General features: G+C 41.1%; 2 protein-coding genes across 2 annotated transcripts in view; both read right to left on the bottom strand.

Moving 5' to 3' along the window:
- The window catches only part of LOC137759619 (protein diaphanous homolog 1-like), a 62,022-nt gene extending 43,543 nt beyond the window's left edge, over positions 1 to 18,479 (bottom strand). Inside the window, exon 1 of the mRNA XM_068536065.1 lies at positions 18,426 to 18,479. Coding sequence (XP_068392166.1) covers positions 18,426 to 18,468 — 43 coding nt within the window. The 5' untranslated portion in view covers positions 18,469 to 18,479. The remainder of the gene's footprint in view (positions 1 to 18,425) is intronic.
- Positions 18,480 to 18,963: 484 nt separating this feature from the next.
- Positions 18,964 to 25,683, bottom strand: part of LOC137759618 (protein diaphanous homolog 1-like) — a 42,073-nt gene continuing 35,353 nt past the window's right edge. The window contains 9 exon segments of the mRNA XM_068536064.1: positions 18,964 to 19,078; positions 19,969 to 20,220; positions 20,222 to 20,700; positions 21,855 to 22,034; positions 22,721 to 22,785; positions 23,315 to 23,430; positions 24,059 to 24,175; positions 24,848 to 24,966; positions 25,289 to 25,399. Of these exon segments, the coding sequence (XP_068392165.1) occupies positions 20,025 to 20,220; positions 20,222 to 20,700; positions 21,855 to 22,034; positions 22,721 to 22,785; positions 23,315 to 23,430; positions 24,059 to 24,175; positions 24,848 to 24,966; positions 25,289 to 25,399 (1,383 nt within the window). The 3' untranslated portion in view covers positions 18,964 to 19,078; positions 19,969 to 20,024.

The following is a 25,683-nucleotide window of genomic DNA, read 5'->3' on the forward strand; positions in this document are numbered from 1 at the left end:
GGAAGCAACCTAAATGCCCATCAGCAGACGAATGGATAAAGAAGTGTGGTACATATATACAATGGAATATTACTCAGCCATAAAAAGGAACGAAATTGAGTCATTTGTTGAGACGTGGATGGATCTAGAGACTGTCATACAGAGTGAAGTAAGTCAGAAAGACAAAAACAAATATCGTATATTAATGCATGTATGTGGAACCCAGAAAAATGGTACAGATGAGCCAATTTGCAGGGCAGAAGTTGAGACACAGATGTAGAGAATGGACATATGGACACCAAGGGGGGAAAACTGCGGTGAGGTGGGGATGGTGGTGTGCTGAATTGGGCGATTGGGATTGACATGTATACAGCGATGTGTATAAAATTGATGCCTAATAAGAACCTGCAGTATAAAAAAACAAACAAAACAACTAATACTAAACTTTCATTGGGTTATTTGTATGGAAATATGTTAATATAAATGTTTCAGACATTACATGAAATTTCTAAAAATCTTATATTTGTATTTGTATGGAAATATGTATGGAAATATGTTAATATAAATGTTTCAGACATTACATGAAATTTCTAAAAATCTTATATGTTCTGGTATAATGTTATAAGTAATAATCCTAGTTATTACTTTAAAATGTATATCTCAGAAATAATTAATTTTCTTGTCAACTGCATTATTATGAACTTTCATCAAATCTTTAACCGTGGTCATTTTTAAGTCTTTTGTCATTTACAGACAGTTCTGGGTGTACTCTGATGATTTTGCAAATATGTTCCTATAAAAGGGTTCCATCTTCAAGAAATTCATGGAAAAGACTCTGACAAGTACAGGTTTCTGGTAACTGACTGTACTGCTGAACTGAATGAATAAGCATTTTCAGAACTCTAATGAAAAACTGATGAACTCATAAAATTGCTAACAAAAGATCAAGATGAAAAAAAAAATTAATTACATGGGACTGAGTGAACTGATGAGGATGAGTATAATTTTTGTGACTTTCTGTCTGAATTAAAAAAAAAAAAAAAAAAATCCCACAAGGACTCAGAGGCAAAAAGAATATACAAATCAATTTTCACTGCAAAGCAAAGGAGCTGTTACAGTGGAGGATTACTGGACTGAATGTCAATATTATGACATAGTATGAGTGTGTTTCATGTTTGGTAATTGCAATCATCGTTGCTTTTGTTGTGGTCATCCATGTACAATGCTTGGTGTCAGTCTATTTATCTCTTGTAAAAATAAAATACAGTGTGTGTGTGTGTGTGTGTGTGTGTGAAAAAAAAAAAAAGAGAGTGAGTAAAACTTACCTCTTCATACTAAAAAAAAAAAAACAAAAACATGGGTAGAACTAAACTATAGTGTTCAGGAATATAAACTTGGGTGATAAAGCTTTTTCAAAAAATGGAGACCATACCTTAAGTCGGGATTTTGGTTTCTTTTAGAGGAGAAGAGGCACATGGATGTTCCTAGGAGTCTCCTGGAAAGTTTCTATCTCCTGACATGTGACATTTCAAGGGTATTCACCTTATAATAATTCACTAAGTTGCACATCTGTTTTATGTACTTCCTATATTTTTATTATATTTAACCACAAAAAGTTTAAACATGAAGAGACAACCTAAAAATTAGCACTTTGGTTAATGGGAACTACAGCTTCCAAACTAGGCACTTGGCCAACCTAGTCTCCAAGGACCAGACTTCACCACTGCCCTGCCAGCCTTGCCAAGCAGTCAGCTACTGCAACTTCCCTTCTGTAACCTGTGCTCTTCCACAAAGCAAGGGAATAGACTGCCTGCTGTGGCTGCTGAAAGTCAGTCACTGACCCATTTCCAAAAGGGGAGAAAGAACATCAAGAGCTTTCATCTCATCATCTGCATCCAGGTCCGTCCCTGGGGTTATCTCCAACAAGGTCATGGGGATGTTATAATCCTGAAGCCATGAAAGAATTTTCACATGTGCCCGTTCCCCACACAACATGGTATTTTTCCTTTCTGTAGAACAGTCTATGAAGTATTACTAACTAATTAAGTCTGATCAGGGAGAAAGGCTGCCAATTAAGTAAAAAGAAAGGTTTGGGAGATAAGCTGAGGACCTGGAATCACTCTAGAGATGCAGCTATTAAAGAACAGGTAAATTTGCTGTCCCAAAGCTTAAAACCTCTCCTTTAATTCCCAGGAAACAGCATGGTCCACTGTGACCATGTTCTCTGTTGAGAGCAGTCTGCAAACTTTTCTAAAGACTTTGGGTAGGTAACAGGCTATCATGTCAGGAGAAACAAGCCACTCTCCTAGTAAAAGACTCCAGTCCCTTCACCCTCTGAAGGCTGCAGAGCACTGCGTCTTCACCTCCTCTCCCATCACCTCTGGGGAAATCCTGAAGATGGGAGGCTCCGCTGTGTGAAGAAGAGAAGTTTGGCTCTCAATCTTCTCAATCTCAACCTGAGAGATCCTCCCTCTCTCCTTAAGAAATTAAGTCTATACACAAACTGCAAGATAAAAAAATAAGAGACAAGGCAAGCTAGAGAGGGAATCTATAGAGAAATCAACCAATTGTAATGTATAGACTGTGTGTGGCTCTGATTCAGATGAACAAACTTAAAAAAATACTACTTTAAGAACACTGAGTGGATATGTGATATTAAAGAATTTTTCAGATGTGATAATACAATTCTCTCTTTTTTTAAAAAGTCCTTATTTTTTCATACACATTCTCAACTACTTAAGGATATTAAATGATATATGCTTTACAATAACTGGGGTGGTGAAGAGGAGGCTGATGCAGGTACATGAAACAAGACTGGCCATGAGTTAAGTTTTGAAACTGGGTGATGGAGACAGGTATTCATACTATTCTCTTTGCATGTGTGTGTGTGTGTGTGTGTGTGTGTGTGTGTGTGTATGTACGTATTATATATGTGTGTGGGGAGAGGTTACATTTTCAAAAATAAAAGTTTTTTTTTTAACTCGGATTGTTTCCCTGAAGTCACTAGGGCATCTGATTCTTCTCAGACAACTCAGAGAAAAGGTATCTTTTCTTCTTAGCCGATTCTTTAATTGAGGATACCAGCCTAAATATCTCCGTGGTAAAAACCACCGAAGCCAGGCTTAGATTCTTTATAAGGCAAAGGGGATGTCCTGCATGCTGCCTCAAAACCAGCCCCCAGCCATGGTTAGTAGGTGTCCAGTAGCCAGGCATCACTCTGTTCTTTGCTCAGCTGGCAGGGACCTGCTGCATCTATTGCTCAGGATGCAGGCAGCCTGCAGCAAGGTAGGTCCCTGATGAACAAATGCTGAGTAAAGTTCTGGAGCCCTGCCTCAGCCTGTCTCACTCCCTCCCCCAGCCAGGCTCCTCCCTTGCAGAATTTTTTTTTCCTGCGTCACAAACACAAAATGGAGTTAGCTGGGAGCAAAAACAATCTATCTAAAATGGCTGAATGCAGCAGGGAGTGCCAGGCAATAAAGCGAAGGGAAAGGGCACCCCCTGCTGTCCAACACACGGACCCTATTTTTCTTTTTTTTGCTATTTTTGCATATGTCAAAAGAATCAATCCTACAGAGTCCAAGCAATTTTGCCATGAATCTTGAAAATTATGTTTTAATTCTAAATTTCAGAGAGTAGAAATTGAGGCTAAGAAAGGAAAATAATTCTCAGTTTCTAAAGACAGCAGAGTCAAGGCACAACAGCAGCCTGAGTCCCAGTTATACTTTGGTTATGATTATTAACAGTTTCTAAGAGCCTGCAGAACGGAAGGGAGGTCCATCTCAGCACCGTATTCCCCAACTTAAGAAAGAGCTAATGGCCCCCGGAGTCCCACAGCTATAGCCATCACTTCCCCAGGAATTCCTGTTGCAGGCTTCTCTCAATGAAGACCACAAACAGGAAATGGAGGAGTGGGGAGTTGCCTGACATCCTGGCAACTAAGTTCCTAAGAATCACAGGTGGGAGTGACTAAGTGGGATAGGAAAAAGGACTTTGGTGAAATGCTGCTGAGAACAGAGACTGGCTCTAAAGCCAGTTACACCCGAAGGGATGAAAGATTCAGGCTGATCTATAAAACAACTCCACCTATCCTTAATTCTCACTTATTGTCTCAGGACCACACACTACTTGCTCTGCCCAGGATGAAGCCTGCGGCATTTGTCCCTATTCTACAGGGAACACCCTCCATAGTCTTATGTTACAGCTCCCTTGAGTAAACCAAATACTTTATGACTAAAAGAGAACACACGAGAAAGATGGAAAAAGCAGAAATACGTTGAAAAATCTGTGGATCTAAGGCACCAACGGTTTCCACTACTTAAATGAGGCAGCACAAACATGTGAGTTTATCCAATGTCCATAAAGTGAGATAATGGCAATACATACAACACACATGAGCACAGAATCATAATAGGAAGTAAAAAAAAAAAAAAAAAAGTGGACTCTGGTACCACTACAGTTCTCTCTAAAAAACAGGGTCTTTGTGGAAGAGGCCTAGGTCTCCCTAGCATATCTGAAAGATTAGAATACTTAGACCTCTAGGAAATAACAACGAACTTTCTGTGAGGATAACATAGTTATAGAATCACCAAGTCCACCCAGCATACAATAAACCATGTCTATTAAGCTCTACACTAACTCTTTGATTCTGGGAAGGGGACAGAGCAAGAGGGCCCTATCATGTACTAATGTAAGAAGCTGCCCATGTGGGGGATTTCAACTTTATACTCCCCATAGCTGCAATATGCACGGGGGGGAAAAATTCAGTACCTCAAAGCCACTCGTAGGTATACACCTCGGTGGGAGGTGGGGGGGAACAGATAAACAGCATGCCAGTTGAACAGCTGTTATTCCTGCCCAAAGGTAACCAGATTTCTATCACTGACCTCTTCGCCAAAATAAATACCTATCTGCTAAATCCAACAGAACTGGGCCATCATGGATGTGCAAGCTGTAAGGAAGGATGGAGCAAAGTGGCAGAGATGGATAAATCTGAAGGTCAAGAACAAAGCCAGACAGAATTCCAAATCTACAAGAACCAAGTGCTGAGTTAGCAAGAAGGAGGCAAACAGAAGTGTGAAAGGGTGGCAGAAAAGCAGCGTTCAGAATCTGGGCACTTCACAAGCATTTGCTCATTTAGACAATACAGTCATTGAGCTTCTCACAGATACTTTCCCAGCACACCCAGGAGGGTGACTCAATAAGGGAGTGCTAACAACGAGATCAGCTTCAGAGATGTGGGTGGGTAGAGGCTAGAAGGAGAGGCACTGCCCCAAGCAAGTCAGCAAAAGGGTAGGACAGGTTTATGTAAGGGAACAGGCGCAGGAGAGGGCAGGAGAAAAGGCATCAAAATAAGGTGCTGGGAATAAAGACTTTTCCTTCCTTAAAAAAATGAATCAGGATCTGAATAAGGGGTTGACATATTTTTAGATTCTCTTTTAACCTGTATGTTCCCTTCCATCTCCTTTTATCCCTTGAGATTTACTTGTTGAAGAAATCAGGACACTGGTCACTGGTGAAAAGCAAAGAACACTGTCACAGTGCCAGGACAGTCCCCAGCAGCTAGCATCTCAGGTTTTTCTGACATTCCTGCCTTCTTGCCACTGCCTTCAATAATGCTGGATTCTGAGCCCAGCAGACCTGGGGTCAAATCCTGGCTTGGTATTTACTTGCTATAAGCTCTCAGTAAGCAAAGGACATGTTAACTATTCTATACTTCATATCTGTCGGTTATAAAATGAAGATAATACCTATTAGGCAGCATTGTTTTAATAATTAGAAAGAATGGGTGATAAGCCTCTGTCACTGTATCTGACATTAAATAGGAATTCTGGGACAAAATGGAATGAGAAGACAAAATACGTTCATCTCTTCCTAGGTGCTGGGAACAGTTTTAATCTCTGCTCAGCCTACCTCCCTCACCCCCCAACCTAAACACAGAGTAAACTGCAGAATTCTAAGCCATTCTCTGTAACAAAGGATTCTAGAAATACCCTCCATTTTATTCTGGGTTTTGGCAGGGGAAGTAACAGGGTAAAAGCATAACAAAGAGAACAGATGGAATAAACACCCAGCCCCCAGCCTGAGTCTGCAGATGCAGCTGCTGGTTTTCGTCACACTGCTGGTTTTTTCCTTTCTTTGTTCCTAAGGTGGAAGCCAGGAAAGGGTGGGTGGAGGGGAGGGGGAAGGGGTGGGGATGAGGGCAGGACCATCATCACTGTTACAGAAAGTCACCTGATAGTCTCCTCCAATCCCTGGTCTCTGACCTCACAATCTGGAACCTGAGCCAAAATGGCTCAACTGCGCACGCCCCGTGGCTGAAAAGAAAAATGCAAGCAGAACAGGAATGCAAGGAGAATAGGAAAAGGGGGACATTCTTCTTGGAAGGATTTTAGCAGTTTTTCTTGCAAAGAGGAAATTTAAACACACACAGACAGACAGGAGAGTGCCTTATCTTCTCATCTAATAGATCCAAGAGAAAAAATCACTGACTTTAAGTAAACAGAGTTGGGATTGCTGAAGGATCAGGAGGGATGAATGATTCCATCCCATCTTGCAGACATGGGGCTACCAATGCCCTTTTGTTGTGTAACTGGGGCTCCCTTACCCAGGGGAGCGGACAAAAGAATAAATAGCTTTTTAAGTTGTAATCTGGCTTTTCAAAGAGAAGCAAGCTAGGATCATTAGGGAGAATGAAGTAAAAGATGCTCTGCAGAACTGGGTATTAGCACTCTGCCTTGCAGAAATTAATTTATTAGGTCCAAATACTCTAGAAACCCCCTTTTCAAGCATTCTGGACACTAGCAAATTTCCTTCTTAACCCTTTTGTCTTTCCCATTATAAAAATAAGAGCCCACAGTATAGAAAAGTTGAAGGGAAAAAAATCTAGCACCCTAACAAAATCTGTTATAATATTCTGGTACATTCCCTTTCAGACTTTTACTTCTGCACTTTTTTCTGTAAAATACAACTGCAATAAGGGTTGAATATAATTATTTTCTGCATATTCCCACCTAACACTGTATCTTGAGCATTCTTGCATGTTGCTCCAAAGGCGATGGACCAGAGTCATAAAATGGGATAGTTACAGGGTATTAAGTTCTACAGCAATTATCTCCAGAACAAAAACTAAGTAGGAAGGCCATACCCTTTTATGGGTAGTGTCCCTGTGCTAGTGACACAAAGCTCTGCTCCTACTCCAGGGAAGTAGCTGGAGGTCTGGAAGGCCCCTTAGCAGAAATTCTCAAGTCTCTCTTCCCCATACCGCAGTGGCTGTAAGGCTCTAGTATGAATTGCTGTACGTTTAGCGTTGGTGTTGGTAACTGTTCAGTCGTTACATGAAAAGAGTTTGCAAGGAAAGCAGGGAGAACACAAGGACACGTGCACACTAAGATGCAATCAGATCAAATGGGTTACTGCAGGGACTGTTTCCAAAAAAAGGACAGATTACTTCATTACTATATGTATTTCTGTTTTATCGTAGTGTTCATTATAAAAGTGATAACTAAAAAAAATTTTTAATTTAGAATTTTTTTTTAAATGAGAAAGGTCTCTATGTACTAATAAGAAAAATCTCCAGGATATACAAGCAAGGTATAGAACAGTACAGACAATACTTTTGGTAAGGGGAGGGAGGATAAGAATCTGTATTAGTATTTGCTACAATTGCATTTTTCAAAAACTCTAAAAGAAATTAATAAAAATGGTTACTTCTAGGGAGTTCCCTGGAAGTCCAGTGGTTAGGACTCAGTGCTTTCACTGCTGTGGCCCGGGTTCAATCCCTGGTCAGGGAACTAAGATCCCCGCAAGCTACATGGCACAGAGAGCGAGGGAGAAGGTTGGGATGCATGAATACTAGGAAGGGAATTAAGACTTTTTAAAAATATCATCTTTACTTCTGAACTACCTATATTACCTACATAAAAAATACATAATAGAGATGCAGAAAGAAAAGCCCCAGAGGAAACATTCTATAGTGGAGACACCCTCTGTACTCCCTGAAAACTAGTCTGCCCAACCTCATGTTAGGAGGCAGATTTGTCCCATACCAACAGAAAAGCAAGTTCAGACCGAATGATTCCCAAAGAGTCTAAGGGATCCTCAGAACAGTGCTTCTTCTTTGAGGCAGAACTGCTGGGCTCCAGTAGGAGCCCAAGAGCACTGGATCACTCTTCTGCAAAACCCATCCGAAGCCCAGCTCTGCTCTGACATTCCCCTGAGATCCCATTCCTCTTCCTACACACATCTCTAATCCCTACCAACTCCAGGTCTCCATGGTGAGAGAACAACCAAACTTGAATAAGAGTTATAGCTGCACAGCTGCAACATCTTTCATCATAATCTGGACTTCCTTCAGTTCCTCACAGCTCCACCTTTGTTGTGTGGGCCTGAGAGACCTCTCATCATCTGCCCTCCATCCACCCTCTCCAGGCTAGTCACTCTTGAAGTGCTTCCCAGCTACTTCACTGACTCCAGAGAACTTCTTCAGAACCATCCTTCTAAGATGCCTATCAAGACCTGGCTGGGAGGAACGCAAGAAAAGAATTTTGTAAAAGCAAGTGTGGTACCAGTTAACAGAAAATGTCACATTGTTTCCTAATTGATCATGCATGACCTCCATAAAAACAAGGATAATTGTACAACACTCACTCTGATAGACACATCAAAATGTTATTTCAAGAAAAAGTAGAAAGCAGCTTCTAGACTACAGCAGAGAGTGGGAAGACAGCGAGCAGAAAATGGAAAAATAAATACTGAAGCAATGGATCAAGCCATATTAGTGTATTCCATGAGGAGCTTGTTAAAAAATACCCTTCTACAGTCCTTGTAACTTGTAATCTCTGGAGATGGAGCCCAGGAATTTATACCTTTAACAAACTCCTCATGTAATCCTTATGCACACTCAAGTTTGGGAATTACTGGTAGAAATAGATATTTAAGGATAAGGACTAACTGCACTAAGATGACAGAAATTTAGGCAATACTCATCCCACACTAGATGGCCTGAGTCTCAGACAATGCCATATAAAAGAACATTTTGTCAGAAATAAAATCTGGAATCTGTAGGTAATGGGAGATAGGACCTTGGGTTTAAAAGATACAGTTTCAGTCTGTGTATGTCTAGAATAGTAACAGAGGCACAAACTAAAGTCTGAATAGCTAGAAAGAGGCTCTAAAACTGGGATTATTTTAAGATAATCAGGAGTTAACAAATGACAGAAGGGTTGACTGTAAAAACCTTTCTGCAGCAGCAAATTCTACCCAAGATAGGCTAGGGGAATTCCCTGAAGGAAATTAATTCAGTATAGTATCCCTGGGAAATTATCAGTATATAATCAGTGGGTAGTTCTATTGTGTGCCTAAAGTAGCTATTCAGTAGAAATTGAGACAAAGATGGTGTTAGGAATGTGTATATAATGGGATTACAAAATGAACTACCAAGCTGGTAAAATTTAACCCCTCTTTAAGCCCTCTGAAATGAAGGCTATGCTTTCATGAAAATATCAGACTAAAACAAAAACAAACTCAAAAGCATTCTCCAGCCTCTGGGCCCCCAAAAGAGCACGAATATTGTTCCTATAAAAATACAAGCTGCAACAGGACAAGATCCTTTCATTAAAGGGCAAGCTATAGCTTCCTGTCTTCGTTTTACTTATCAGTCCTCCAAGTGAATTTCCTGACCGGTAGAGGGCAGCATACCAGGCAGTGTGTATTTGAAAACAACAGAGGTTGCCTCTCTCTAACGTGACTGCGTCACTACCAGACGTAACAATGACACATCTAAAATAGAAGAGCTCCATGTGCCATCTGGTGGTGAAAAAGGAGAAGAGCACACTGCAGATAAAATATATCAAATTCCTCTAGTTTAGAAGGAATTAAAGTTTAATTATCTTTATCTGATGACACCCTCCCTTAAATCTCCACCAGTAAGTCTTCCGTGGAATCTATACCAGCAGCCTTCATGCAAAAGCTTTAAAGTTTCACACCAGTTTAGCTCTCTATCCCCAAATACTGGTTGTAAGCAAGGAGGAAGTCCTAATGCCTGGCCCCAGTGCATGGGATAAGAAGCATGAAATTCAGACCAAAACAAGCAAACCAACACAAGAACTTAGAAAGCTGTCAAAACAAGAGTGAGATGTAGACAGATAACACCAAAGACAGCTTATTCAAGGAAAAAAGAAAAATACAGTAAGAGAACCATAAGTTTAGAACTGAAAGGTATCTTTAGGCTTATCTATCTCATTTTACAGATGAGGAGAGAGTCAAGGTATGAAGGATAACCTTTGGTTCAGTCTCATTAGTGGTCAGATTAAAACAAGGTAACACTTTTGCCCTATCAGAAATTATGATAGTTTCTTATTCCTGGTGGAAGTGTAAAGTGGTACAATCCTACACCTAGTAATTTGGGCCCAGAAATTTTACTTTTAAGAATTTACCGTGCAGAAATACAAGTATGCAGGGATAAATATAAAATATTTCTGGCAGCATTGTTTGTTGTTATATAAAAAATCAGTAATTTAAATTCTCAATAAGGGATCGTCTTGTACTATTTTATTTATCTGACAGAGTTCAACTATCCATTAAAAATAACGAGGCAGAATATGAAAAAGAATATATATATGTATAATTGAATCACTTTGCTGTACACCAGAAACTAACACAGCATTGTAAATCAACTATACTTCAATTTAAAAAAAAGAAGAAAAAAGAAATGAGGTAGATCTATATCTAATGATATCAATGATATTTAAGGATATTATCTATATCTAATGATTTCAAGAGATGCTAAAACATGTCAAGCAAAAGGCAGAGCAGTGTATACCAAATGGGATCACACACATTACATTAAAAATATGTATATACCCTCACATTTCTATAATTTTATCTTTTAATTCCCCTGCCCCTTAATTTTCCAGTAAGGTTCTATTTGAAAATTTCCCACATTTTCTTCCCTGAACTAAAGGAGAAAAGGATTTTACCTATTCCTTTATTAGAATAACATATGCATATGAAAGATATGGTTAACCATGGTCGAGAGGGGAGAAGGAGATTTTATACTTTCAGTGTATTCTATACATTTGTTGAAATGAGGATATCACGTTGGCCCAGAAACTGGCTTTAGACAGGAACATGGTCACAGAGGAAGACACAGAAAGTAGGTAAAAGTAATGGTGGGAGTCTGTGGAAGCTCCTCTTCTGATTCAATTTTCTCAGTGAAATAGAAAGAAAACATCCTCAACTGAGAATGAGGATGAGGGAGGTGTTGGGCTTTTGAGGAGAGAAAAGGTGCAAAATAATCATTTAGGAGAGTAGGAAACTGAATAGACTAGAAATATTTAATATCTGTTGCCTGGCAAGGCCAAGCAACATTGCCAACTGAGCAGAGGAGAGACAGGAGAAAAAACAGCCAGTGAGGCAGGAGAAAGAGACCCTGCTGTCCTGAAAGCCAAGAGAAGAAAGTGTATCAAGGAGAGCAAGTTGTATCCTTTTCTCCAGTGTGTCCACTTGCACAGCTACAGGTGCAGGGTGGATAGAAATGGAATTAACCAGGACTGTGATCTTGCGAACCAAGTAAGATGAAATGAGAGAGAAATGGGGAAAGAAAAAAAAAAAAACCTAGGGAAGGGTTATTATAATTATTAATGATAATTTTACCTGAGGAGAGTGAAGTCTTCAAGGGGGTGAAGGACAGTGAAAACTGAAGGATAAGTGGAGTGGCGTCTCAGTGGGGCTGGAGGATTGTTGGGGTCAGGGTACCAAAGACAGCAAGGTAAAAAGATAGAAGGTGGTACTATTAAGAAACACCCTCTCATCTTTTTTCTGTTTCTAAACTCACATCCATAGCACCCTGTTTTGAATTTTGGGACCATATCTTGGGTTCTCTAGAATGAAACTATTTCAGCATTTTATTTTGTGCTGCTACTATGGTTCAATTTCTCTTCACTTAGCATTACATCTAGTTTTTACAGCAACAATGGACACATATTTTTTGGACATAAATTGTATCTTTCACAAGAAAAAAAAATGGAAGATGGGTGGTATGAAATTGAGATCGTGGAGGGGCTGCAGTTCTGGTGATGACCATAAGACAGATGGGTGAGATGGGGTGAAGGACAGATCACTAGAAAAGAAGAGTGCCAGGAAATGTGAGGCCAGAATATTGGGAGGATCATGACCCTTTTATATAGAAACTGCTAAGAATTAACAAGGAGCACTGGAGTACTACAGAGGAATAACTTGGGGTGTTAGTAGACGACAGCACAAAGAGAGAAATTGGGTGATTATGACTTGATGTCATGAGATTCAAAATTATGGGTTTTTAGGAAAGAAAAAGGTGGACTGATCTGAAAGTGGCAGTGAAGAACAAAGAGGACATCTACCCCATCTTCAGGTCCATTGGGGTGAGGTTTATGAAAGGAAAAAAAAACAACACATGAGAGGGCAAAAGGGAAAGCCCGGTTTCTGTTAGAGCAACACAGTGAAGTCGATGATACAGGAGATTTTGTTAGTAATGGACCATGAATTCCAGAGGGCACAGTGGACAGGTTTCAAGAGCTCAGGTGGGATGGGAGGAGGAGGCAGAATAGGAGACACACAGAACCTATGGGGATTTGAGTATGGGAGATAAGGGTAACCTGGGAGTCTGGGCCTTCCTGTGGTGAGTGACATAAACCTAGATAAATGACACAATATTAGATCCAGTGGGTTCAAGGCAAATAGTGATGGCAAGGTTTGGAGTTTAGAGGGATATGTGAGGGGGTAGTTGCGGTTCTTCTTTTATACCACTGATGATGGGAGATCACAACCCAGAGGAAGTGTGGTACTTATTCCACATGCAGGAGTCCTCATAACCCCAGGTGATACAGGTAGATTTATGTTTTTAAATCACAAGGGTGTACTATCTGATATTACAGAACTTCCCAACTGCTTTGAGCTAACGGTCTGACCCTGCTCAAAATCCAAGAGAAGTTAGTAATTAAAAGACAAATGTTCACTTGAACAGCACTTCTGGTCCTAATCCTATACACCTGAAACGGTAGGGAACTGATGAAACAGACACCCTTCTGCCAAAAGAATCACTGACTAAGGTGGAGCATGATGAGCTCTTAGAAAAATCTTATTTCTAGAGGTTAAAGTTGCAGAGGCTGTAAAGATTCACTAAGGTGTTTCCTGATAAAGATCCAACTGGGTGGGTGCTACCTAGTGGACAGAAAAGGATCACAGGGAAAAGGAAAAAGACCCTTAGATCCCTTTTGGGAAAGATGGGATTGCTGCCCCAACACAGGCTCCTGTTGCAGACTGAAGCCTTAAGCAAGAAGGTTCTGGGACAGCAGTAGACAGGTAAACCTACTGCTTGTCACCAATAGTTCTGACTTGTGCAACTACAGCACAAACCTTGGAATCTGGGCCGACAGTCAAATCCTAATTAGAATACTGTTATTGTTTATGAAATTCTCAGCTTTTTGCCAGGATCTTACTTTTTAGCCAGAGTTCTTTCAACATTACTGCTATTAACCACTTGTAGAACTGCTCTGATGCTCGTAATTCCTGAAATGCATCTCATACTTTTAACAGGGAGAGGGTCTAACGCTATATATTGTCCACCGCCGCACACCTACTAAGGACGATTAGCTTATGGATCTTATATAAGTCCAGAAGTTTTTTTGGAAGGAAGGAATAAACCTAAAAAGAAAAACATCACTGTATTAGGACATCAGTTATCACTTACCACCCTTATGTTTTAAGAGGTGAAACTTTTAATGGGATCATGATATCAACAAAAGAGAGTAAGAGTTAGAAGGAAAGCAGAATGAAAAACTAGTTATCTTGTACATACAAATAATGACCTGAGGCCACCACAGTGATGAAAATGCTCCCTAGGAGAAGATGAAAAATAATAAAATTTAACTACTGAACATGTTCCCAAGGAATTCAAGAAGCAGATTCAACAAAGAAACCATGATAAAAGACTCCTGGCTGATCACCATAAGCATGAGAGTGAAAAAGGACTAGAAGTTTTACAGCATTGCCTATCAAATCAAAATTCAAAATATTCTCTGTCAAGGAATAAATCAACTAAGTAAATTCCTGATTTACAGAAAGTCAAGAGACTAGAAACAAGAGAATAATCCTTAAGAGAGAAAAAATGCATAAAAGAATCTGTAGTATAAATTTGAGGACCATTTCCTCTCTCTTAGCTCTTCTTAGTAAAAGGCACACATCTTCCTGAACCTTAATGAAGCAGTGGCTGGAGACCTTTGACTACAGGAGGCAGATGTCAAGAGTAAGGCGGATGTTTTCTTTGATGTTCATTCCTGGAGGAGCCATCATTATATGGGAGGTTTCAGGTACCACTAAAATATAAGGGGGATACAGCCATGCTTAACAAACAGCAGAGAGTTGTGTTTAGCAAGTGAGAGATGAAACAATGCAATATTATGAAAACCTTGTGTCCAGATAACTTCCTCATCAAGACTGGCAACTACTGGGCTGAAATCATCTAAGCAAGATGTCTACTGTACTAGATATGCATGTCGTGCTTCTCCAGCTGGATTAGTTTTGCTAGAGTTGAATATACTGTAATCAGAACATGGCTCCTCTTCTTCAACCCTAAATATCTGGTATCTTACTTTCCCTAATCTAATGTTGTTCCTTTTTTGTACTCATAAGAGTCACTTCCAATTCAAGAATACTTGTGACAGAATGAATGAGGTGGTAGCAGAAGCCAGCATACCTCCTTCCTCAAGCTTCTGTCTGGATCTAAGCTTTCAGAAGCTCTTAGGGCAGGGACATACACATCTGGGAAGCAGGGGGTTACAGCAGGACTTTGGAGTCACAGTCTGGAGTCTGAATCCTGCCGCTGGCACTTACTATAGGGCCTTGAAAAAATTATTTAACCCATATCTCTACTTCATCTGGAAGATGAAATAGTTATAGAGTGGCAATGAGTATTTATCTATCATTTAATTATACCATCAATATTAAGGCTATGAATGAGAGACCTGGTAACTGAAACTGGTTATCTACTTGAAAAAAGGATTAAGAATGTAGGTATTCTGAAATGTTATACTAGAGATGTTCAAAGCACCAAAAGCAAAGTAAACCTTGCCTTCATACTGAGGAGCTCTAGATCCTCTGAGTCCTCACCTCTGAAGTTTCCTTAGCTTGAAATTCCTTACCTGATAAAAACCTAAACTCTAAGAAGCCTAAAAAGTCTTTTTTACTAAAGTGTTTTTGGGGGGCCATATTGAAAGAAAGGGGCTACTTGGGAGGAGTCTGTATTAAGTCTGCCAACCAAGAGAGGGAGGCTCAAAACTGCATCAGGTAAAAAAAACAAAAACAAAAACAAAACTGCATCAGGAAAGGCAGAGCAGGAGTTACCCTGATCACGGTGGGTACTGTGGCACCGGGTCCACATGCAGCACCTCCATCTGCTACTTGATGCCCATGTACACGATGTCAAAGCAACTATTCTGTCACCAAGAAATACACATTAGAACAAGCCCTGACATTCAAATACTGCTTGCATCACCATAGATTTGCAGAGTAACTCAAAGGAAAAGAAAGGAAGAAAATGTAGAAGAAAAAATTAAACCAAACATTAAAGTCAGTAAAACACTGAAAATGCAAAGAAGAAATAATTTTTAAAGGGAGCAGCATTTGTTTCTTGGGAGAAGATGACTGGAAACATACAGATGTAGTGTGGTTGATGACAAGCAGGAAGGTTTCGCTGCATGTGATAACTGTTAGAGTTGGGTAAACCATGAGTACTTGTTTGATAGGAAAAAGAAATCTCTCCCAGGAATTTCTTAAAATGATTAAGATTTAGGATGTTTGGAAAATCGTTCATGATTTAATAATTTTCAAGAACACCTTCTCTAGTGCTTCCTAATAAAAAGACTGGGAAATTGGCTTCTCTGGTGGCGCAGTGGTTGAGAATCTGCCTGCCAATGCAGGCGACACGGGTTCGAGCCCTGGTCTGGGAAGATCCCACATGCCGTGGAGCAACTAGGCCCGTGAGCCACAATTACTGAGCTTGCGCGTCTGGAGCCTGTGCTCTGCAACAAGAGAGGCCGCAATAGCGAGAGGCCTGCGCACCGCGATGAAGAGTGGCCCCCACTTGCCGCAACTAGAGAAAGCCCTCGCACAGAAACGAAGACCCAACACAGCCATAAATAAATAAATAAATAAATAAATAAAATTAAAAAAAAAAAAAAAGACTGGGAAATTAAGACAGGGTGCCAATTTAACACCTGAAAGTCCTAACTAAAGATATTTAAAGACCAGCTAGAAATGTCCTTCGTCAAAGTAGCAGCAAACTACTAATGATGATTATTATTACATGAAAATCAATACTGACACTAAACTAAACTAAATTGACTAATTCATACTTATTCCTTTCAGATTAAGATACAGAGATTTCTAAGAATAATTTAAGAGGGTGAGGGGGAGCCAAAGCTGTCAGGAAGTTAGAATCATCAATGAACAGAAAGTAGTTTCCAGGGCAGAAATTGAAGGCTAAAGGAACATTAAAAAGTTTGGTTACACTGTTGAAAATAGCAAACGATGAGATAAGGTCTTGCTTAGGTATTTAAAAAATACTACATACCAGGACTTCCCTGGTGGCGCAGTGGTTAAGAATCTGCCTGCCAATGCAGGGGACATGGGTTCAAGCCCTGGTCTGGGAAGATCTCACATGCCACGGAGCAACTAAGCCCATGTGCCACAACTACTGAGCCTACGCTCTAGAGCCCGCGAACCACAACTACTGAAGCCCGCACGCCTAGAGCCCGTGCTCCGCAACAAGAGAAGCCACCGCAATGAGAAGCCCAAGCACCGCAATGAAGAGTAGCTCCCGCTCGCCACAACTAGAGAGAAAAGCCCTTGCACAGCAATGAAGACCCAATGCAGCCAAAAAATATATATATATGTACACACACACACATGCACACACACACACTACATACCAATTCACAGTGGGAATATAATGCCAAGGCAAACCACTAAACTGCAGAAAACTCCACTGCAATCAACAGCAATACAAATGTACAGGATAAAAGAAGGATGGTGACAGAGCAGGGAGGAAAAGGGACCCAGTCAGTGTACGTTTGCAGTGGCACTCAGAATGCAGCCACCAGAAAGAAATGACACCAAAGGCCAACACAGGGATACATTCTGTGAACTTACAAATTTAGCAAATTTGATTTTGATTTTCATTGTCAACTAGTCTTTGTTGATATTCTAGAGTAGTATAAGTGGTCATTATTACAGCATTTTTAACAGCAGGTAGAAGTAACTCTCCGAGCTGAACTTTAGTTCATAAGGTGATATATCTCTTAGAGGAAAAGGCAACTTTGCCTGGAATGCTAGGGCAAGAGGGCAGGCCTGAGCACTGTGATCTTTGACTCCTAGATACATACACGTAACTAGGGGCTGCCAGAGGCACAGGTTTCTTTTTTTTTTTTTGTATTTTGGCTGTGTCATGCCATGCAGCATGCGGGATGATTCCCTGACTAGGGATCAAACCCGGGCCTCTGCAGTGAAAGCACCGAATCCTAACCACTAGGCCACCAGAAAACTCCCTCTGTTAGGTATCTTATTAGAATGAAGTACAGCCTACTCCCATCAGATCACTTAAGGAAAAAAGTAGTAATTGTCTTTAAAAATGCTTATTTACTGGCAGGGGGAAGGAAGGAGTGCTCTGAAGTTGCACTTAATTGTCATCACTAGGGTCATAATAAACCTCTAAAATAAACAAAAAAGCTGGAAGATGGAAATACAAGATTATTAGGTTATAACTGTCATTAGGTACATGACAATATCTTTCAAATACTGCATCCCTCTTGGGAAATAACTGTAAGTGTCCCATCACAAAACAGCACGAAACCACAAGAATTAGGAAGTGAAGAAAGAAAAGGGCAAAATAGATCAGCTCTTCTAAGATAAAGGGGAAAATATGAAGGTGAAGAAGAAAAGCAAGAATTTATATGAAAAGACAGACCAGAAGTCAAGACCCCTGGATCTGGTCTTATACCCTTGGGCAAGCTACCTAACTAATCAGGCTATGTAAGCTATGGAATGGAGATAATATACACCCAACCTATCTCATAAGGTTTCTTTGCAGTCCTAATAGGGTAAAATATGTGAAAGCACTTTGAAATTTGTAAAATACAACACAAATGTAAAGTAACAGTATTATTATTTAAGTTGTCCCTCACCTTCCAAAGAAAGAGCAAGTATACTGTAGCTTCAGCTTAAAATAATTTTCTTCCCTGTCAGCTAACATCAGAGCTACTGGTCCTTCTGGACTCTTAAAAAAAAACTAGCAAAAGAGAAATCAATCCCCAATTTCTAGTCTTAGTTTTCTAAAGAGAAATCCCTTTACATCTGTTTCATTTTTTTCTCTAATATTCAAGAGACCCAACTACAAGGCTCTTCTGTATTCTTACCTTTTGAAGCTGCAGGAGCAAAGTGCCAGGAAGGAGAAAGCATCAAATATTGGAAAGAAATGGAAAAAAGAAAAGGGATCACATATGGTTCTTTGTTATCATACAAAGACAGTTGTTCAGCCACCTCACCTACTAAAGACTCTGCTCAGCTCTTATCAATTACATATGTAGGTCTAAAGATGGCACCTTAAAGGCAGTGCCAGAATCCATTCAAGAGTATCATCAAAATGATACTCTCAGCCCAGCCTGAGCTCTGTCACATTAATCTCATATCCCCACAAGTTACACTTGTGTAAAATACCTACATGCATGTAAAATACCTACATGCAAAAAAACTGGGGGGAAAAATACGTACATGCAACAGTTCTCTTTGCCAACTCCAGCATCCCCAGAATACAAAACCAGCTTATTTTCTTCTGAATAGGAACTCCCAGCTCTCTTCAACCCTCACCCAGGGAAGGGAAAGAAATGGGAGACCCCCTTAACAAATGTTCTAAGTCCTACACTCGCCCTTTGCATGAAAGAGGAAAGGACTCACTCTTGGTCTGGGCAGAAAAGGTAAGGGTAAGTTTGGCGAAAAGTTCATTGTTCTCAAATCGGTCCTCCTTCACCTTTGTCCAGAAGCAGTCTTGGGAAAGGTCCTCAGCGACAAACTGTGGATACAGGCAGGTGTTAAGAGTTACTAAACTGAGCTCTGTACTTTCCATCCTAGAAAACTGATTAAGATGCAAAAGAAGCAGCTGGCTGGTCATTGTCAACATCATACTAGAATAAGACTAACCTGAGACACAGAGAACAGCTATGCTCTTTGTGGTGGGACCAGGAGATGATGATTCCAGGTTATGTGTCTATTGGTGATTATTCAACAACTAGAATCACTTATGCTGCTTATCCTCCTTCTAACCCCAAATCCTCTACTTTTAGAAGCATTAAGGCTTTATTTCACATCTTCCCTTGCTCTGCGTTACACTCTTCCCATCAGGGTGTCGAACTGTACCAAATTTGTTCATTTTATGAACAAATCCCTAAGCTCCTTTATTTTAACTTGGTTTCCAGAAGCAAAAGGCTGATGCAGAATCACAGCGCTCTCAAACACTTACTGGGCCATGCAAACATATCCTGTGTAACTTATTTACCAGGGTGTGGCGGGGGGGCGGTGGGAGTGGTAGGGAGTTGTATTCATAAATCCATGATTTTTGGATCAGCAAAGTTATCAGTACCTTGCAGATTGGTGAAATGACTATTATCAAACTGTGTGGTATCCCATGGCACTCGTATCCTCAGAGAAAAGGGCAAAAACATTAACTTAAGGATAAGTTTAGGTTTTGCAGCAGAGTATAGGGCTCGAAGAACTCTCCCAAGTGATATCCAGCATATAGGATATGCCTATTATCTGCTGAATAAACATATACATGAGTGGAACTTGAAGACAGACAGATGTGAGCCATAAGAAAGGGAAGCCAAACCATGCACAAAACACAAAGTAGGAAACTGAAGTGGTTTCTTAAAATCTACAGATGAAGAGATGGACAGAAATTCTCACCTTGGACCAGTTTGGCCTCCGGAGCTGTACCTCTGGCTTGTAAAGTTTCTTTGGGGTTAATCCAAATGGCAGAACTGGGGCTGCAGGAACTCCAAAAGGGAGAGGTGGAGGAATACCAGGGCCTCCAGAAAATGGAGGGGGTGGAGGGATTCCACCAGGAAGAGGGGGAGGGGGAGGTAGCATTCCTGGTCCTCCAGGCAAGGGAGGAGGAGGTGGGGGGATGCCAACACCCCCAGGCAAAGGGGGAGGTGGGGGGATGCAGGCACCCCCAGGCAGAGGAGGGGGTGGGGGGATGCAGGCAGCCCCAGGCAAAGGGGGGGGTGGGGGGATGCAGGCACCCCCAGGCAGAGGAGGGGGTGGGGGGATGTAGGCACCCCCAGGCAGAGGAGGGGGTGGGGGGATATAGGCACCCCCAGGCAAAGGGGGAGGTGGGGGGATGCAGGCACCTCCAGGCAGAGGAGGGGGTGGGGGGATGTAGGCACCCCCAGGCAGAGGAGGAGGAGGAGGTGGTGGAGGAGGAATGGCCCCACCCCCAGGAAGAGGGGGTGTGGAGGCTATGCTAACCTCTCCTGGTAAAGGGGGTGAGGGGGGAATGACAGGTTCAGAGTCACCAGGTAAAGGAGGGGCAGGGGGAAAAGTAGCACTGTTAGGAGGGGCTAAAGCAGTAACTGCAGTGGAGAGTGAAGCCACTTCTTTCTTGGCATCTTCCAGTTCCTTGGACAGCTTGGCAACCTACAGAAATAACACCAATGGGAGTACTTCTCACTCCACTTCAGGGACCACTGGGGCTGGAAAGGACCTAAGAAATTACTTAATCCAAACTTCTCATTTTACACATGAAGGGAGAGAAAGGAGTCAGACAGTTGAAAGGCTCCACCTGAAGTCACATAGCTATTTAGTGACAGAGACAAAACTAGAATTCAGGTCTTCATGTTCCTAGTTCACTATGCTCTGCATTAAAAAGGCAACTTCAAAGTTTATGTTAAACTCTCTCTTTGATTAGAAAATGCAAAGATCAGGACTTCCCTGGTAGCGCAGTGGTTAAGAATCTGCCTGCCAACGCAGGGACACGGGTTCAATCCCTGGTCTGGGAAGATCCCACATGCCGCGGAGCAGCTAAGCCTGTGCACCACAACTACAGAGCCTGAGCTCTAGAGCCTGCGAGCCACAACTACTGAGCCTGCATGCTGCAACTACTGAAGCCCACGTGCCTAGAGCCCATGCTCCGCAACAAGAGAAGCCACCGCAATGAGAAGCCTGCACACAGCAACGAAGAGTAGCCCCCGCTCACCGCAACTAGAGAAAGCCCAGCGCAGCAACAAAGACCCAACGCAGCCAAAAATAAAAGTAATTAATTAATTAATTAATTTTTAAAAAAAGAAAGAAAATGCAATGATCAAGTAAATCAAATATTCTAGGTACATAATTAACATATGTGCTATACAGGTAATGATATAACCACATAGGTGATCAAGTTATCAAGTATCACAGATCATACAAATATCTATAACTGCAGAGAGAGTGTGTGGGCATAAATCTGTCCAGAGATGACTAAAATAAGAGAAAAATAGCAAATACGAGAACAGTTTATTTAGTATTTACTCCTAAGTTTATTAGAAGGCTATTATCTTTATTTCTGGGTAGTACTGTGACTCATTTATTCTTTGTGTTGTTCTGTATTTTCCAAATTTTCTATCTTATGTATTACTTACTCCCAAAACAAAACAGCTTATGATTTTAAAAATATGCGCCATCTAAGTAGATTACCTATTAGTATCTGAACCCTCCCTGGGAGTAAGATGACAGAGTCCTGCTCCAACACAAGCTCACCCTGAGGCTGCTGATGGCAGTTACAGGTCACTCTGCCTTCCCTGTTCAGATATTACCTCTCCTGTGAGCTGAGACACTTCTGCTTCCAGGTTCTGTTTCTCTGTGGCAATTTTTTCCTTTTCAGAATCCAATGCATCCTTTTCTCCCTGAAGATCCTGGAGCTTCTGCTCAAAGTCACTTTCCATCTTTTTCATTTCCACCTGTAGCTCATGTCGGGCTGTTAACTCTGAGTCCAGCTAGAGGAGAAAGAAATCAGGCTCCCGGTAAGCTCCCCATCTCAGCAAAGCCCAGGTGTTATTCCCCATAATTTACTGTTTTGTGCTAATCCTTGATCTGTTGAGCTCACAGACCCAAGGGATGCCTGGAAAAAAGGCCACCATGATTTCGACCTTAAAATCAAGGTTAAAGGAGTGGGAAGCCAGGGATTATTTCCATAGTCTATCTATACTTTGAGTTATTTTAAAAAACAGCAACAACTAAGATTTTAAAGACATTTAACCAGGACAGCTAAGGTGCACAATCCCAGTAGTCTCATAGATCAAAAACCTATCAACAATAGGAGTCCTTAATCAAAGAGAAAAAGAGAATTCAGACATATTCCAGTTCCTATTGTTCTATGGATAAAAGGCCTGAGACGCCAAGCAAACTCGAGTGCTGTCAATGTTATATGAGAGTGTCACCTGTCTTTCCTCCTGCTCAGGGGCCCAAGAACTGTGCAAACTCACGACTGACTAGCTCCTCATGATCACATCCATACCACTTTCTCCACTGAGTAACCTACACCAGAAAGGTTTCCCCTAGGAACTGCTATTGTGTGCTGAACACTGAATATATCACAGGTAATTGTTTCACATGTCAGAAAAATCAAAATCCTTAGACAAAGAAAGATATACTCCAATTATTTTTGATCTCTCTTACATACCTTTTTTTCCAGCTCTGTAGCTTTGGCTTCAGATTTCTCCACCTTTGTTTTATCAATCATTTGATCTAAAAAGAAGGCCAACAGTCAGAAAGTCAAGTTCCCAATTCTCGTCTTCCCCTCTCACTGCCTAAGCCCTTCCACATAACCAAAGGGCAGTCTTTGTTCTTTTTGTTTATTTTTCTTATCCTTCTTAATGTTCTGTACTAGACAAAGAAATGGAACTTTCAGTTAAGTTCAACATATACTTTCTGAGTGCCTGTTATGCAGTAAGGCCACCATGCTGGGTGGCACAGAGAACACCTACAAGTAATATTTATGAATCTCTGGGACCAGCAGGAGTAGCAGACAATAGCTGAAGTCCCTTCAAAAGGTGGGGTGGTGTATGAGACAGGATAAATTTTTAGAATTATGTAGAAATAAACTAAAGGCCTGTATATTCCTAGCACATATATTGGTTATATCACCTAAGAAAGGGTGAAAATGGAAATACCGGGGGCTAGAAAAGTATCTTCTCTGAAATTTTCACTGAAAGGAAGATGCAAAATGAAAGATAGAAGAGATGTTTTATGGAACCAGACAGGCAAATATGCTTACCAATCAATCCCTCAATATCAATCTGGAGGTGCCGGCACTTGAAGTCAGGATCAGCCCCATTCTTGTGCAGAACTATCTGAGAAATACATTCTTCAATCAACTTATAGTACTGTGGTCTACAGAAGAAACAAAATAAGGTTATTAAAGGAAAACCAAAATATAATTTTGGTATTCAGGATCAAGAAAGGTAACTGCTTTGACAGCAGAAGGACCTGAGGATAAATGTTCTGGAAAAGACCTTTTCATAAAATTAACAGAGTATTGCTGCCATGCTAAGAAATCCCCCTCTTCCACATCAGCTACCCCATCTACTTCAGATAGTCAAAACTTCTTGCCATCTGCCTCCGAGTGCAAATCCTTTTCCATCTAAAATTTGAGCTTGATCCTGCCTGTGATGGATAGTACTATTGCTGAATCTCTACTCTACTGCTTGAATCTCATGTTCCAACATGAATGAACTTTAAATTGCTGCCTTCCTTTGCTATCATCTTTACTCCACCCCACCACCCCATTCCAAAAGAGGGAGGCAGTTCACCTTACACACTCTCATCTCTTCCATAGAGATGCCTTTCAGTTGGATTAAAGGGACAACTGGCAACTCCCTTTATGTCTGAAACTAAAAATGAACTCTAATCCATGTCTTTGTCTTTTCCTTTCCTCTCTACAGACAATCTTTGAATTTAAGAATTTTGCACTCTCCACTTAGGCTCAAATTCAAAACTTTCCACAGGTGTACCATCTTACCTGGCCTCATAGTCATTTCGGACTAAGAGTAGGTGCTGCAGTACGGACAGGAAGTGTTGCTCTGCCTTTGAATCCTTCACTGTGTTTAAGAGAATCTGGAAGACTTCATTTAAATCAGTGGAAAAGGAGAAGAGGCTAAGGAAAGCATATATTTAGAAACTATGTTTGACAGGTAGCTTGCCCAACTCTCGGGAGAAGTAGCAAGATGGCACTTCTATTCTAACAGCTGTTCCTCCTGTAAACCCTGCCCTGAACTTTAAGCTCTATAAACTTTCTTTGGCCAGGGGTCCAGTGAGTCAGGGGGTACTGTACACAGAGATAGAAAACTCCTAGTACTTGGCTTGAAAATCGAGCAGTAGACAGACACAAAAAGGTAACTGCCTTAAAGGCACTTGGGGCAAGTATCAATAGGTAACCAAATTACTCCCCATTTCCGTCTCAAGGACACATACAAGAGAGCAAATTACAACCTCACTCCCTGACTTGTCTGTGTTCTCCAAAAACCAGCTCTACATCTTAATAAGCTAAGCTATCATGTTCTAGGAGGTCTATACTAATTTTGATGGCTGCTTCCATGTTGAGCAACCCTCAGATCACCTTTCCCAACTTCTCTGGTCCACACTGAGGTAAATATATCCAATGGCAATCAAAAGGCACCTGCCTAATCTACAAAGAAGACAGGGCTAATGCCCTAGTGTAAGTCATCAACTCCACACCATTCCTTACAGGGATCTACAACTGAATGCAACTCAATGTCTTGTGTCTTCAACCCAGTCAGTAAAAGGATATTCCATCTCCATTCGAATGTCATCCAGCCGTCCCTTCAGGTCATAGGAATCTTCTTCTCCTTGTTCATCAAACACATTTAGTTGCACTCTCATATCATCATTTTCAATCTCTCGAAGGTCCTGTCAACAGCAAAAGTATAGGCCAGGGAACCCAAAAGTGTCCTATGCTGGTTAAAACCCCAAACATTTCAACCTGTTTTTTTTTTTTTTTTTTTAATTTTTAAAATTTTGGCGTGCCGCATGGCTTGCGGGATCTCAGTTCCCCAACCAGGAATTGAACCCGGCCCACGGCAGTGAAAGTGCTGAATCCTAACCACTAGACCACCAGGGCACTCCCTCAACCTGGTTTTTAAACTGAAAACCAAAGTCATCCCAGGGATGATGGGGTTGTAAGAGCAGGAAGGAACCAGCCCAGCCTTTCTAATGAAGTGTTGCATCTCACCTGCAACACTTGATGCAGCCCCAAGCGCATCAGTTCGCTTCGGATGTGAACTCGGAAGTCAAGTTCTTCAGCTGGTGTGATGAGAGCATTGATCAGCTGTAGGCATCCCACCTAAAATAAGAAAATTCAGCAGCTGTGTCAATGTTAACTCCTAGAGATCAAGATTCCATTCTCTTTACATGCATTCTGAGGCCCCCAAATATAACCTAGAAGATTCAGTACAAAAACTACAAGAATGACTTCCTTATATATAGCAATACAACTTGGTTTAAACACAGGTCTGGAGAGCTCAGAGGTCTAAAGTATTCCAGGGATTCTATGGTATAATTTGTTCTAGGCCTTGATTTTTCTAGCTTGTAAATAAATACCATGCCTTTTTTCCATCTCATAATGAG

This window comes from Eschrichtius robustus, chromosome 2 (assembly GCF_028021215.1).
Source record: "Eschrichtius robustus isolate mEscRob2 chromosome 2, mEscRob2.pri, whole genome shotgun sequence".
Classification (NCBI taxonomy): Eukaryota; Metazoa; Chordata; class Mammalia; order Artiodactyla; family Eschrichtiidae; genus Eschrichtius; species Eschrichtius robustus.